Consider the following 14416-nt stretch of genomic DNA (forward strand, 5'->3'; position numbering starts at 1 on the left):
TACAACAGTTAGACTTGCACATTGATGTAAGTAGATTATTGGTTTAATCGTATGGGTTGAGTTATGTTGCAATAATCAAATTGGCAACGAGTAGGACTTAGTTACCTTTATTCTACTTGCTTTATCGAAACTTGATCAAACCAAAACAAAACCATAACTAAGTAGATTCCAAAATCATTAACCAACTGCAACACATTCTTGTCGACTTGAAACATATACTAGAGCAAGTAAAGGTAAAGCAGCCAAGAAAAATATAAAATGAAATGAGTAAAGGTCTTAAAATCTACCAAAATTCTCAAACATCAACCACATATTAAATACGTCATATCCAACAAAACAACCCTACAACAGTACACACCTCCTAAAATCACATCACATGGCTACACAATTGCATTGGCAGCACTAGCAATCCTGGGCCACAAATCAGCACACTCCTTTCCAATCGGTCCAGTAATAGCAGATCCTGCAAATCCAATCCCACAACACAAATCAGCTATAACATGGAATCATGCAAATCAAATCAGCGACAAAAGATAGATAGCAGTTAAAAAAGATTACCCTTCATTTCACCCTTGGGATTCACGATAACTCCAGCATTGTCTGCATAAACAAAAACAAAACAACTTGATTAAGATTTGGTTTTATCCTTTTCAATGTAAATTCAAACAGAACATGTGATGTTATTTGCCTTGTACAACTACCAACAACAAGTCTAGCATCAAAAACAAGTTAAAGTAATGCAACAAAAGTAAATTAAAAAACACCCAACAGCAGTTAGGCAAATCTTATGATAAAGGTCCCTCTTGAAAGAATATGTTACAAGGCATGTAATCGCAAGTGCACATAGTTTGACAAGCTTTGATGTATATTACAAGGTATCTACGAGGTCATCAACATGAATAACTGTTCTTACACAAAGCCTACATAAACCATGTCACTAGACAGAAACTAACTGATGTTAATAATTCAAATATATTATTCTTGATTCAAAGTTAAGTTTTTGGTACTAAAATCTAAGGAAGAATGAAAGCTACTTTAGCAACATCTACACTAAGCAAACATTGGGCAAATACAGAGCCTAGATCCTTGGTTGTCAACTGAATTTCATTAAAACTATAAATTAAGTGCGTTTCGACCAAAGCTAACATGTTCTAACGATTTGCAGTTCACTATTCTAAAGTAATTCAGATATGTAATCAAGTATTGTAATTACGAAATGCGACAAAATATTAAGTTACAAGAGCGAAACTAGACGTGTCTAAGAAATTTTACCTTCAAAGTACATGAAGACACCGTCCTTTCGGCGCCAAGGCTTGCGCTGACGAACAATAACGGCAGGCATAACCTTCTTCCTCAGATCTGGCTTACCCTTCTTCACAGTAGCCATAACCATATCTCCGACGCAAGCCGAAGGAAGACGATTAAGCCGTCCCTTGATTCCCTTCACTGATATGATGTAAAGGTTCTTGGCACCAGTATTGTCAGCACAGTTGACCGTCGCAGCCACTGGAAGACCGAGCGACATCCGAAACTTGTTCCCGGCGGAACCTCCACGACCTGCCGAACAACAAGTAATTAATTGGCATTACAGTTTTATTTGCAGTTGCATTTACCGATATCGACATCGATCTCAAATAAATGCATCAACGCTCATGAGAATTAGAATGGGATCGTACCTCGCTTCGACATGGCTGATCCCTCTCACAAAGACTCTGGATGGAGGCGGAGTGGGGGAAATTAGGGTTTTATATGAATGTAGTAATTCAGTGTTAGGCCTTTAGGGTATATGGTAGGTTTGGGCCGTGTGCAAATATTAAGGCTACTTAAATTAAATTAATATGTTGGGCCGAGTCATTCTTAATTTTTCATTTTGAATAGATAAATTTTCACAAATATTAAGGCTACTTAATAGTCTTCACGTAACTTTTTCTTTTTGTATGGATAGTTTTTTTTGGGTAAATGTCACTGTAAACCAATCAACTATCGGGTTTTGTTTTAAAAGTTCCCTGTCTTTTTTTTTTTGTTCTCTAGGGGTATAATCTTGACTTTTACGGTTTTAAAAGGTCCCTTTTAAGAAAATGAAGGGGTCACCCGGTAACCCCCTTCCTAATCAGTAATATAAACCGCCACGTCATTTAATGAAACTTGCCATCTCATAAACCTTTCTCTCATTCTTCTCTACCTGTCATCATGTTTAGATTCAAGTTCACGAACACAATGTAAAAAAACTTCCGATTACAGACTTCGACTAGCTTCCTGAGTTTAAAAAAAAAAGGTACTTATACTCAGCAACAAATTCTTAAATTCCATGTGTATATATTTACTGCTCTCTTCACCTTCAACTGCCATGAGAGATCACCTTCATCTAACATCGTTCTCACCAATTTTTCTTCCACTTTTCTTCAAAAACAACCTAAAATCACTCAATTCTCCATGCCCCAGACAAAAAATGAATTCAAAATAAGTTTAATCATCACAATTTTCAGAAAAAAAAAAAGTTGTAAATAATGTGGATTTTCTTTTCGATTTTACCTTAATAGAATTTGCAAGCTTATACTCATGCATGATCCAATTGGTTTTAGACCCGTTTTGGGGCTTTGCCTCGGTAGAAGACCAGAGTTTTCTTCAAATGGTTATGTGTTGTGCTAAATTGGTTGAAAATAGAGGCAATATGTATCCTGTGTGTAGGGCCCAAAAGAAATTAAAAATCGAGATATAGGGGTTCCGGTGGTCTCTTCCCCTTCGAGTCATGAACAAAGCTATTTTTTGTTGTTGTGTGTGTCTCTCATCCCGTCCCTTCAATCGTTGGCTTCCAAGCAAGATGGCTTCCAACCTCTAAGCGATTTGGAAACCGTCTGTCATCTTCAACCTCCAATACCGCCACCAATCACCATCGTCTTCCACCACAATCGTCCACATACCTGAAACACGATTCTAGGTTTGAGAAAAACGATTCCACATGGATTCCAAGCAAGATTATCAACGAACAAAAACAAAAACACGTGAAATCGCAATGAAGAAGATAGTCGAACCTATTGCAAACTCATGCCCTCCGAACTCCGATCGCAGACCGACCATCAGTTTCTTCAGCCTTTGCATAGCATCCTTGTTGGGTTGTTGTGATGCTTCACCGATTTGTACATCCATGTAAATCAGAATGAAGAATAGATTCAAACCTGGGATACCAAGTAAAGAGAGAAACCTAATCAGAATAAGGAGAAATCTCTAAGGCGAAGGTCGATGAGAGCGAATCGGGAAGGTGGGTGTCTTGCTTGAACATGAACATAAAGTCTTATGTGGTGGGTGAGGATGCGAGTGAAATGTATTATAGTTTAATTTTCCTTTTACTGAAAAATGCTAAATCATTAAGTAGACCGGCAATTGCAAGTCAAGTTCCCTTTTTAGCAGGTAAAAATTGATTTTATGCCTCTAAACTGCAAAAAAATAACATTAAGGACCTTTTAAAACAAAACCCGATAGTTGATTAGGTTACGGTGACATTTACCCTTTTTTTTTGGGTAATTTGTGCGTTTGGTCTCTAACTTATTTTTTAACTCGAAAAGTCCCTACTATTTGTTTTTGTTACGCGCTTGGTCCTTACTGTTTGTTTTTATTACGTGTTTGGTTCATGTCTTACCTAAAAAGACTATTATTTAAATAGGGAAAGATGGTGGGGTAGGTAAGTTAAGGTGAAGGGGTGGGGTTGGAGTGTATTTATTTAAATAAATTAAAAAATCAAGGGCAAAATAGTTTTTTAGGTAAAATAGGGACCAAGCGCGTAACAAAAACAAACAGTAGAGACCTTCCGAGTTAAAAAAAAAGTTAGGGACCAAACACGCAAATTACCCTAAACCATAGGAACCATTCGTGTAATTTACTCTTCTATTAAATATAAATGAAAATGCTCTCTCTCTCTCTCTCTCTCTCTCTCTCTCTCTGTCTCTCTCTCTCTCTCTAAAGCTTAACACCAAATTTTCCTTAAAGATTTTAGGGGGTGTTTGGGATTCCCTTTAGAATGACTTTTGACTTTTAACATTTTCAAAAGTCAAAAAAAAAGTCAAAAAGTGTTTCGGTAATAAAAAAAATTCTTTTGAAAATGACTTTTTGCATAGAAGAAAAGAAGGGGTTTCTAAAAGTCATGAAAACCTGACTTTTTGGGAATTTTTGTTGTTTTACATGTAAAAGTTAAACCAAAAGTTCGTTTGCTCGTTTTTTGTTAATCCAGACGCATTTTAAGGAACTCCTTTTGTAGAAACTCCTATTACAAAAAGTCCTTCTACAAAAAAGGACTTTTGATGTTCAAAAGTAATCTCAAACACCCCCTTAGTGTGTGAGTCTAAAAATCAAACCAAATCTATCCACAAACCAGAAATACATTAACCAAATCAAATCACCATTGGAAATACATTAAACAAATTGGGTCAACATAGACCAAATACACAGAGAGGATTTTATCAACATAGATAAAAAAAGGAAGGACATAGAGCCTTCGGTAGTGGGAGATCGGTTGTAAATGAAATTGGATCAATACCTAAATGCAAACTTCAACACGACTTTAAACATAGATGCAGGTTTCCGACGACAAGGACTTTAAACCCAGATCCATGGAAATCAGAACCTTCATCATCTTCATCTTCATTTTTAATCTATTGGTTTGAACATGTATCTCCTTCTCAACCCCAATCCTAGTGGCAAGTATCAATGAATGGTGGTAAACAGTTTCTGAAAATCATCAGATAGAGGAGACGAACTCGAACATATGTGCTCCGATTATCTTGTGATGATAAAAGATGAACACGACTTGTAGATGACGGTGATGGTAACTTCGATAAACTTCATCGTCCCCTCCAAATCCATAAATCTAGAAATCGAATATTATTCCATAAATTTTCATCTTTTTTTTGGGGTTGTGACACAAGGATACATGTAGAGTGATGGATAGGAATTGGTTTTGTTCATTGAAAAGAGTGGTGGGTAAGTGACAGTGTTTATTGTTTCCAATTGAGGAGGTTGTGATGGTGGTCCCGTAATTTAAGGTTCTTCAACACACACATGCACACAGGGCCCCACCGATGTGCAAGGTTTAAATACAATTAAAAAAATTCATTAAGGGTGTATTAGTACTTTCACATAGGTTTAACTAGAAATTTTTTACATGGTTATTAAAAAAGAGCAATAGTCGGACAAATTTCAAACTACAAGTACCTGAAACCAAAACTGAAAACCGTAAGCACGAAGCTTACTGAGTCTCCCCAAACTACCACATATCATACACATAATCACATAAACTGGGCCCCGTTCCTTCATCAGGCCCCGCCCGACATCAGGCAATGTCCGGCATCAGGCCCCGCCTGGCATCGAGCCCCGCTCGGTATACAAATTTGTTTTTCCCAGGCCCCACTTGTCATTGGGCCCTGCCCGCTATACATATACTGACAATATCATATAATTATACTAACACATAAAGAATCATACACAGTCCTATATGTTCCAGTCCTAAGGCCTCGCCTATCATGGGCCCCACCCCTACTCTGCTTGTGATGAGATACGGGACCCCGCCCACACTCACCTCCCTACGAGACACGTACAAGTATCATAAAGACAACAAGTATAAATAAACATGCACATAGTCATCGGGTACCACACGACATCGAACCGTAGTCCGGAATCATACATATAAACATTCCTCAGGGCTCGTCCGACATCGGACCGTAATCCGGAAAGCATACAGATATTCCTCGGGTATCGCCCAACATCGAACCATAATCTGGAAACATACAAATATAGACACATGCAAGAATCACGAATACATCAAGCATACCAACATTCATCGGGCACTGTCGGGCATCAGATCGTAATCCAGAAACACAACATAAATACGGGACGCCATTGGTGCCTTCAACCCGTTAAAACAGGAGGAAACTCACCTCGCAAAGCTGAATGCAGAATCTCACGGTATGGAATCTATAACGGCTTCCCCGGCGACTCCACGAGCTATCATTACCTAAATAACACTTAGTCAAAAACCAATAATCTTTCTTAGGGTAAAATCACCATTTTACCCCCGATCTAATTTGGTCTATGTCTAATGCCCAAAACCATAACATGAAAGGCCCAATACTAAGTAGACTTCCCAAGCCCACTAATGGCCCAATTTTCTAATTTGGGCCCAACCCCATATGGGCCTTTCCCAAAAGCCCAACGATTCCTGGTCCAATAATAATAATTCTCCAATGGCCTAACGACCAAGCCCATTAGGCCCACCAAGGCCCAATAAAAAATTTTGGCCCATCAATACATGTCCAAGTAAAAGTCTAAAACTCTAATAACTTTCTAACCAAATAGCCTAACACACGAAATTCTAATCCAAGTCCAAAGCACAACATGAACAAGCCCAAGAAGCCCCCTATGGACTGAACGTTGGGGGTTCCCCTGTGGAACGTTGGGCGTTCGTTACCTGGCCGTTGATCGTGACTTGACAGCAGAACACACAACGTTCCCAGGATGAACGCGTTGTGTTCCCGACCAGGGACCAAAAATCACATTTATGTCTTAATACTTGAAGTCCAAAGCTCAAATCTTGAAAATAACTTCCTATCAGAGTCTTAATCCACAAAGTCCTTGACTTGGCACCTTTGCATGGCCCAAAAGGATCCAAACATCCATTAAAGATTCCAATCCATAAACCAAGACCCAAAACCTCTGCATGGTTGGTCCTCAACCATCAAGTTACCATTTTTATGACTCTAACAACTCATAAACATGAGGATCTTCAATCCTAGGCTATTGGAGTGGCTCAAACCCCCAAAGAGCGTCAACATGACCATAAGAAGCACAAAACAAGCCCTAATCTAGATCTTAAGCTATAAGATAGCAAGATAAAAACTTTATACCTTATGAGGCTTGCAAATAAGCAGGAGAGTCGGGATCCAAAAGCTCTTCCTTGATCAATGAGACTCCAAGGTGATCACTCTTCTTCAAGGACACCAAAATACACTCAAAGATGGACTTCCAAGCTCATACACTCAAAATTAGGGTGAGGGTTTCGAAAAGAGGCTTAAGATACAGTGGAGGTTGAGAGAATGAAGAGCCTTACGACTTAAGTTGTTTAAATAGTGCACACTTAGGATTTTTGAGTGCAGACGGCCAACACCCCCCATTCGTCTTGGCCTCATCGTCCAACTTCATGCACTGTACGTTGAGCGTTCAAGATATGAACGCCCCGAGTTCGAGCCTTGCTGTAACGCCCGTAGATCCGGGCTAGTCAATTAGAGACGATAAGCGTGAAAAATGACTTTTTTTAGAAGATTATTTAGGATGAATAATCTTAACTAAGTTGTAGTATATGTTACAAGGATTCCGTACATATAAAGAACGCCGAAATTCGAGTTATAATGAAGGAGTTATGACTTGTTGAAGTTTCGCGACAGAACCAGCACGCCACGGCGCGACGTAAAAAGGTGAATTTACGTTAGAGCGATATGTAGCCTTATTGATCTAAACGAAAGTCGTAGAGTTCGTTAAACCATGAGCGTGCATAAAAATAACGTCCAAATCTGACTTCGTATGTGGAAGTTATGATTTTTCTAAGTTTCGACTTAGCGGTGTGCAACCCGAATACTCGATTTGAGACCGAGCGGTTTTTAGCCGAAACAATCTAAATGAGAATCGAAGATCTCATTAACTGTAGTAAAACGATAAAAAGTTAGGCGAGAACGGACGTCGGACGAAGAAGTTATGAATTTATAACGAAGTTTTCCTGTCCCGGCCTACTAAAAATAAATAATAAAAATAAAGTCAAAATTAGCCGACGAAGTCTAAACGCGTGGATATAAAGAACGTCGAAAACGGAGTTCGTATGAAGAAGATATGAATTTTTGAAGTTTATTAAATAATTAATATATAAATTTAATTATTAAATCCGACATTATCCGAAGGGAGTCACCGGACTTATCCGAAGTACGCCCAACGTACAGCGAAGCATGACGACCCTCGCACTCGAGTTCTTCAGATGACGCATGCAATGACGATTTCGGAGGAGTACGCCCTGTGTAAGGCAGTACGCCCAGCGTACTGCGAGGCCTCAGCCTCCTATAAAAGGGTTGCGAGGGTAGCCGACTCCATTTGCCAAATTCTCTCCTCTTTCTCCCGTTTTGCATCGTTTTGCGTGCCAGAAGTATCCCGAAGCCCTGGTATCATTCCTGAGGCCCGAAGCAAGTCCCGAGGCCCCGAAGATCCCGAGAAGTGCGATTCCCGAGCCGAAGCTCTGCCCGCGAGGAGCCCGGTTTTTGTGAAGATCTTCCAGATCTACCGAAGAATAATACTTCTACAAGTCGTAGTGTTGTCCGATCATCTTCTAATCAAGTGAGTGTGTGGTCACTTTCTTCTAACACATAAATATTATGTATTTGCTATGAAATATGTGCTATGTGTTTATACATTGTTGTTTATTTGAGATGTTGGTGGAATGCATGAACTATATAGGTTTTAATGAGTTAAACTGTATATGTATTTTGTAACTACAAATATGTTGGGTAGCACATGGATAGATGAGATCCGTGAGTATGGATCAGATCAAGAGATTAGTTTAGATCTTTGAGTAGGGATCAGATCAAGAGGCTAGTTTTAGATCCATGAGTATGGATTAGACCAAGAGGTTAGTTTTAGATCCGGGAGTATGGATCAGGTAAAGAGATAAAACTTGTTATTAGTCTGGGAGTATGGATTAAGACTAAGTTAATTGTCCCTAGTCCGGGAGTATGGATTGGGCACAATTATAGATCCGGGAGTATGGATCAGATCAGGATTAGGGTATAGTTAATTGTCCCTATTCTGAGAGTATGGAATGGGTACAATTATTGATCCGGGAGTATGGATCAGATCAAGAGGTTAGTTTTAGATCCGTGAGTATGGATCAGGTAGTTTTAGATCCGTGAGTATGGATCAGGTGAAAAGGTAGTTTTAGATCCGTGAGTATGGATCAGGGGAAAAGGTTAGTTTTAGATCCGTGAGTATGGATCGGGTGAAAAGGTTAGTTTTAGATCCCTGAGTATGGATCGGGTGAAAAGGTTAGTTTTAGATCCATGAGTAGGGATCAGGTAAAGAGGAAAATTTTAGATACGAGAGTTTAGATCGCGTCGTTGTGAGGATCGATGGGGTGGAATAAGAGTTGCCTTTATATGGTGAAATTATACAAGTTTGAATGTTCTATATTTATAAATATATGATATAACATTGTGGGATGAAAACCCTATATGCTCACCAGGCTCCCAAGCCTGACCCACTCAGTTTTCTTTGTATCACAGGTTTTGTGACAACCCGATATTTTGAGACAATAAAATGTAACACCAGTCAAATTTAGGTCAAAATATAACTTTCCTGAAAATCTTATTTGGGTTAAATAAAGTAGTAGGAATCGTATCAAGGTTTTCGTACATATAAAGAACACTAAAATCCGAGTTATAACGAAGAAGTTATGACCAATCTAAGATTCGCGGCAAAAACCCGCAACGCTGATAGACGTAAAACGCAAAGTTTCGATCCAATAATTTTTAGCCTTAGGTATCTAAACGAAAGTCGTAGATTATGTTAAACCATAATCATGCCTAAAAAGAAAGCCCAAAACGGACTTCGTATGAAGAAGATGCAAATTTTCTAAGTTTCGTAACAACGGTAGACAGCTAAAAACTCGAAATAAAGATCGAGCGATTTTTAGCCGACACAACTTAAACGAAAGTTGAAGGTCTCGACAATAATAGTTCGAAGGTAAAAAGACAAACGAAAACGGACGTCGGATAAAGATGTTATGGATTTTTAACGAAGTTATCGTGTCCCGGCCTATTAATTAAAATATAATTAAAAATAAAGTCAAAATTAGCCAACGGAGATCTAAATGAAAGTTGTAGAGTATTTTCTCACCTTCGTGTGGATATAAAGAACGTCAAAAACGGAGCCCGTATGCGAAAGTAACGGATTTTACAAGTTTGTGGCACACACACCGAAACGATTTACGCCCAGCGTACCCTCGTACGTCCAGCGTACTCGGATGCTAGGCTCCGGATCGTCCACGTCGACCAAACACTTCGCCCGAGGATGCGGTCAGCAGTGATGCAAGCGAACGCCCAACGTAACCTCGGAGTACGCCCAACGTACGAGGTACGCCCCGCGTAAACCCGAAGTACGCCCAGCATACCGAGGACCTCCAGCCCCTATAAATAGAATGCTAGGGTGCCGGCCATCCTTGCTCAATTTCTTCATTTCTCTAACATTTTCACCTCGTTTTTTCGTGCCGACAACATCCCGACTTCCCGGTTTCATATCTAAGCCCCGACGAAGGTCCGAAGCCCCGAGATTTCCGAGAATCTCGTCACTTTCCGGTCGAGGTGCCACCCGAGAAAATCTCGTTTTCTTCAAATCACGCACTTTCTTCGGTGACTTCATACCCCTATAAACTATATTTTTTTAATGTGTTATAAATACTTTTTATATACACTTTTAAGGGGGGGAATACAAGTAAACACACGATTATTATCGTGTATAACCTAAAGTTTCACTATATACTCTTTTTATCAAGTAAATTATATGTGATTCATAACTACTACGTGGAACCTTTCGTACGCAAAATATATCACGATAACATCTTGTCTTTTGAAATTAAATATGTTGTTATACATATACGAATCAAACACGTTATTTATACTTTGAGTATATGTGTTCATTTATGTCTCTACAAAAGTTACACTTTACATAACAAGTGAGCATTTCACTAGGGTTTACTATACAAACGAAACAAACTTTTGGAAAAACCATAATAGTTTACGGCAAACATTTTTACATGTTAAAAACTCTTTATCAAACTGTCTTACATACTTTATGCTTCCTTTCAAACGCTGTTAGAATCGTGTTTCAAACAAAGGTCTTCTTATACTTAAAATTGTTCTTATCAAACAAACTACTTTCAAACCGTTTTATAAAATGACATCAAGTCATCATTTCTTATTTACTAAACTTTTCAAAGGTTTTACAAAACTTCTTTTATATTTTTATGCATGCCTATATATGTATAGTTATATAAGTAATGTTTGAAGGACTTAGGACGGCTAGCTCGCTTTATTTCCTTTTCCTCGTTGGGATGTGGCTTTAGGGCATCGGTTATTCGTCTGAATGTCATCTAAATATTAGTTATATATATCATAACTACATATATAGACATAAAAGTTTCTGTCAGTTGGTTCAGTACCTTTGAGAAGCAAAGGCATATTTCGGTTATACACATACAATACTAGAAACTATAATAGGTATAGTTAGGAGATACTACTTACCATCCCAAGTACAAGGGATCACACAAGAGTCAGTTTATTCATGAGTCTATACAAATACATTACATACTATATGAAGAGATGCGATTACATACAATTTCAAGACATACAATTACAAGAGATACGATTACATAAGATAGTGTACTAGATATTCATGAAATTTTACATATTACAAGTACCATATCTAAGAGATATTTTCATATACAAGAACAAATGGACATTTTCATACGTAAATATGTTTTATACTAGGTTTTGTGAGACGTTTCACGTACTTTCGAGTATGCATTATTAAGTTTTGTATTATATACCATGATCCCTTGTAGGGGGAGCGTGATACTTGTGTATAGATCTATACGGGATTGAAAATCCCACACCTAAGTTGTTAGCTACAGCTAGGCCGGCAGGCCTGGGGTGACAAACGTCATAACATTCCAACGCCTGAAGAACGTTGTTACAAGCAGTCTGGGTTATTAGCATGGTTATAAAACTCACATGGAGTATTAAAAACACGTTGATTTACGGGGTTATCAAATACCTTAGCAATTATATACGTACACAAATCTATTATTTTAGACATGAACAACACCATGGTAGTTCATTTTTGGGACTTTTAAACTACCACCCACTTATGGGCAAATATCGGATTTCTAAAAGTAAACATTTAAACAGTCGGGTCTCGGTAGAAGGCTACTCTTGATACTAGTAGAAAATATGGGATTTTCTAGGGTTTTCAAATGTTACAATTACTTACAAACATGTTCATTGGTACAAAATTTCTTCAAACATTTACAGGTCTTTCTTTACAGCTTTACAAATCAAAGTCACATAAATACTTTTGAATTCACCAGCATTATTGCTGATACTCTCTTTCAAAATAACTTGTATTCCCAGGACACAGATAGACAGGTACGACTACCAGGTTCTGTGAATACGGAGCGGTCAAGACTCGTCTTTTATTTTGAATATTCATTTTGTAGAATTATACTATGAAAGAACTCAAATGTAATTAAAATTATACTATTAATGCAATGGATGATGTTGTTGCTTGTTTACTACTTTGCATTGTTGTGATACATTACATGACGTCCTCCGCCCTAGAACGTTTCCGTCGTTCTCGGTTTTGGGGTGTGACAGGTTTCGATACGAAGACATATTTCACAGAGAGATTTAAAGAAGATATAAATCATTAGTGTAATTGAATGTAAGTTCTGTTTATGCTTATATGTCTGTATCGGAAGATGACATCCCGATGTTTTATTATTAAATGAAAATACGTTCTCTTTGAGAAATGTTTTGATAAGTTATTATAATATCTTGTTTTGGGAACAAATTCCACAACCGTTTTCTTTAAAAGATTACTCTGATTTTATAAAACAAAGCATAAACAAATCAGTCTTTTCTGGCCGTGAAAATGGGGATGTCACACTTGCCTCCAACACCTATCTAGCAATTAAATTCCTAAGCTTGAAGAACATCCATACTTGAATGGGTTCAAGCTTATGCATGCAATATGAATCGTATAATTCCTGAGATGTTACACAAGGTTTGCTCCAAAACGTCTATATATATATATATATATATATATATATATATATATATATATATATATATATATAAACAAAATAAAAACTAGTTTTATGGGTGTTTGCTAACCACATTACTTGTCCCATTAGGATGAAACATCATTCAAAAAGATCATTTGATACAGTTAAACATATTTACCAAATAAGGACAATTTGTAATTTAATCTTACCCTTATTCTTCAATACCGCCTACAACCCAACACATTACATTGACTCCATCTTTGGCTTCAAAATTATATGAAAATAACATCTATAACCACACTAGACACCGAAAACTACATTTACGGTTTGATTTATGACTTTTATTTTGAGTTTGATTTCTTCCATAAACTCATATTAAGCTACTTGATGATGAAAAAGTCATCAAACTTTTGAAATATACTTGTTCTACAACACAATTCATTCTCGATTTTGATTTCAATGTGGTAAACAAAGGCGTCAAACATTCTTATCGGTTTTATGATTTCAATAAAAGGCAAGATTAGTGATTCCATTTCCTTATACACACATGTGGTTCAATGAATGATGAGTAATCTCTCATTTCTTCATTCCTTTATACTATTTGCATCGTTTGATTGAATCGTGTTAATTTTATGTTTGATGTTCATTTTTTAATCACTAAGTTAACTAAAAGTTCTATTTTCTCTCTCTCTCTCTCTCTCTATATATATATATATATATATATATATATATATATATAGTAGGCGTATCCTCACACGTTGCGCACGAATATAATTATTTAATTAAAATAATAAAATTTTACAAATTGTGATTTAGTATTTATACATGCAAAAACCAATGTCAGTAGCAAAATAAAACATATAGTTAACCTATTAGTTTTATTAACTATAATAAGTTTATATCAATGGTTATTTCTGCTATTAATTGATGATTTATAGACCGTTTTATGTTGTGTAAATTGTATATCAAATGTATGTTATTTTATATATATATATATATATATATATATATATATATATATATATATCAAATAACAAAGTAGTGTATGAAAAAATAAATACTTTAACTTCTGATGATTTTACAGACCGTTTTAAGTTGTGCGGTTATATATAAAACAAATAAGAATTAATATGGAAAAATACAAGTTTTAACAACATAAAAACATCAGAACATTTTATATAACATTTACATCAAACAAAACTCATTAAATGCTTATAAATCATTCAAAATGAATATTTATAAATCAACAGGGTGATCTCGGCTGAAAGCAAGCTTGATTAGGGGTATACATTTGATATATAGAAGCATTGTTTAAAAAAACAACCGCGTTGAAATAACCTTTAATGCGACAAAACTCGTTTTTCAACTCTTTTCACATTTGAATCACAAATATTTTCAAACATGTTTTGATCAAAACTTATTTATATAGTACAAATATAGTTGTAGTGTGTATAAATAAGTAGAAAATAAAAAAGCATTGAACATTAATAATCATTCAAAAAAAAAAACCTTGAATGTAGTAGAAAATAAAAAGTCATGACTAATTACATTAAA

The 14416-nt window shown here is 36.6% G+C and overlaps 1 protein-coding gene across 1 annotated transcript; it reads right to left on the reverse strand.

Annotated features, from left to right (window-relative positions):
* Positions 1-254: 254 nt before the first annotated feature.
* Positions 255-1793, reverse strand: LOC145073058 (large ribosomal subunit protein uL14). Its single transcript, XM_079019601.1, has 4 exons — positions 1677-1793; positions 1273-1557; positions 559-600; positions 255-463 (listed from the first exon to the last, which is right to left on the reverse strand). Exons 1-4 carry the CDS (start codon positions 1687-1689, stop codon positions 381-383), a joined length of 423 nt encoding a protein of 140 aa, XP_078875727.1. The 5' UTR covers positions 1690-1793; the 3' UTR covers positions 255-380.
* Positions 1794-14416: the final 12623 nt, after the last annotated feature.

Source organism: Lactuca serriola, chromosome 9 (genome assembly GCF_051521515.1).
Source record: "Lactuca serriola cultivar US96UC23 chromosome 9, Lser_US96UC23_V15, whole genome shotgun sequence".
NCBI classification, from domain to species: Eukaryota; Viridiplantae; Streptophyta; class Magnoliopsida; order Asterales; family Asteraceae; genus Lactuca; species Lactuca serriola.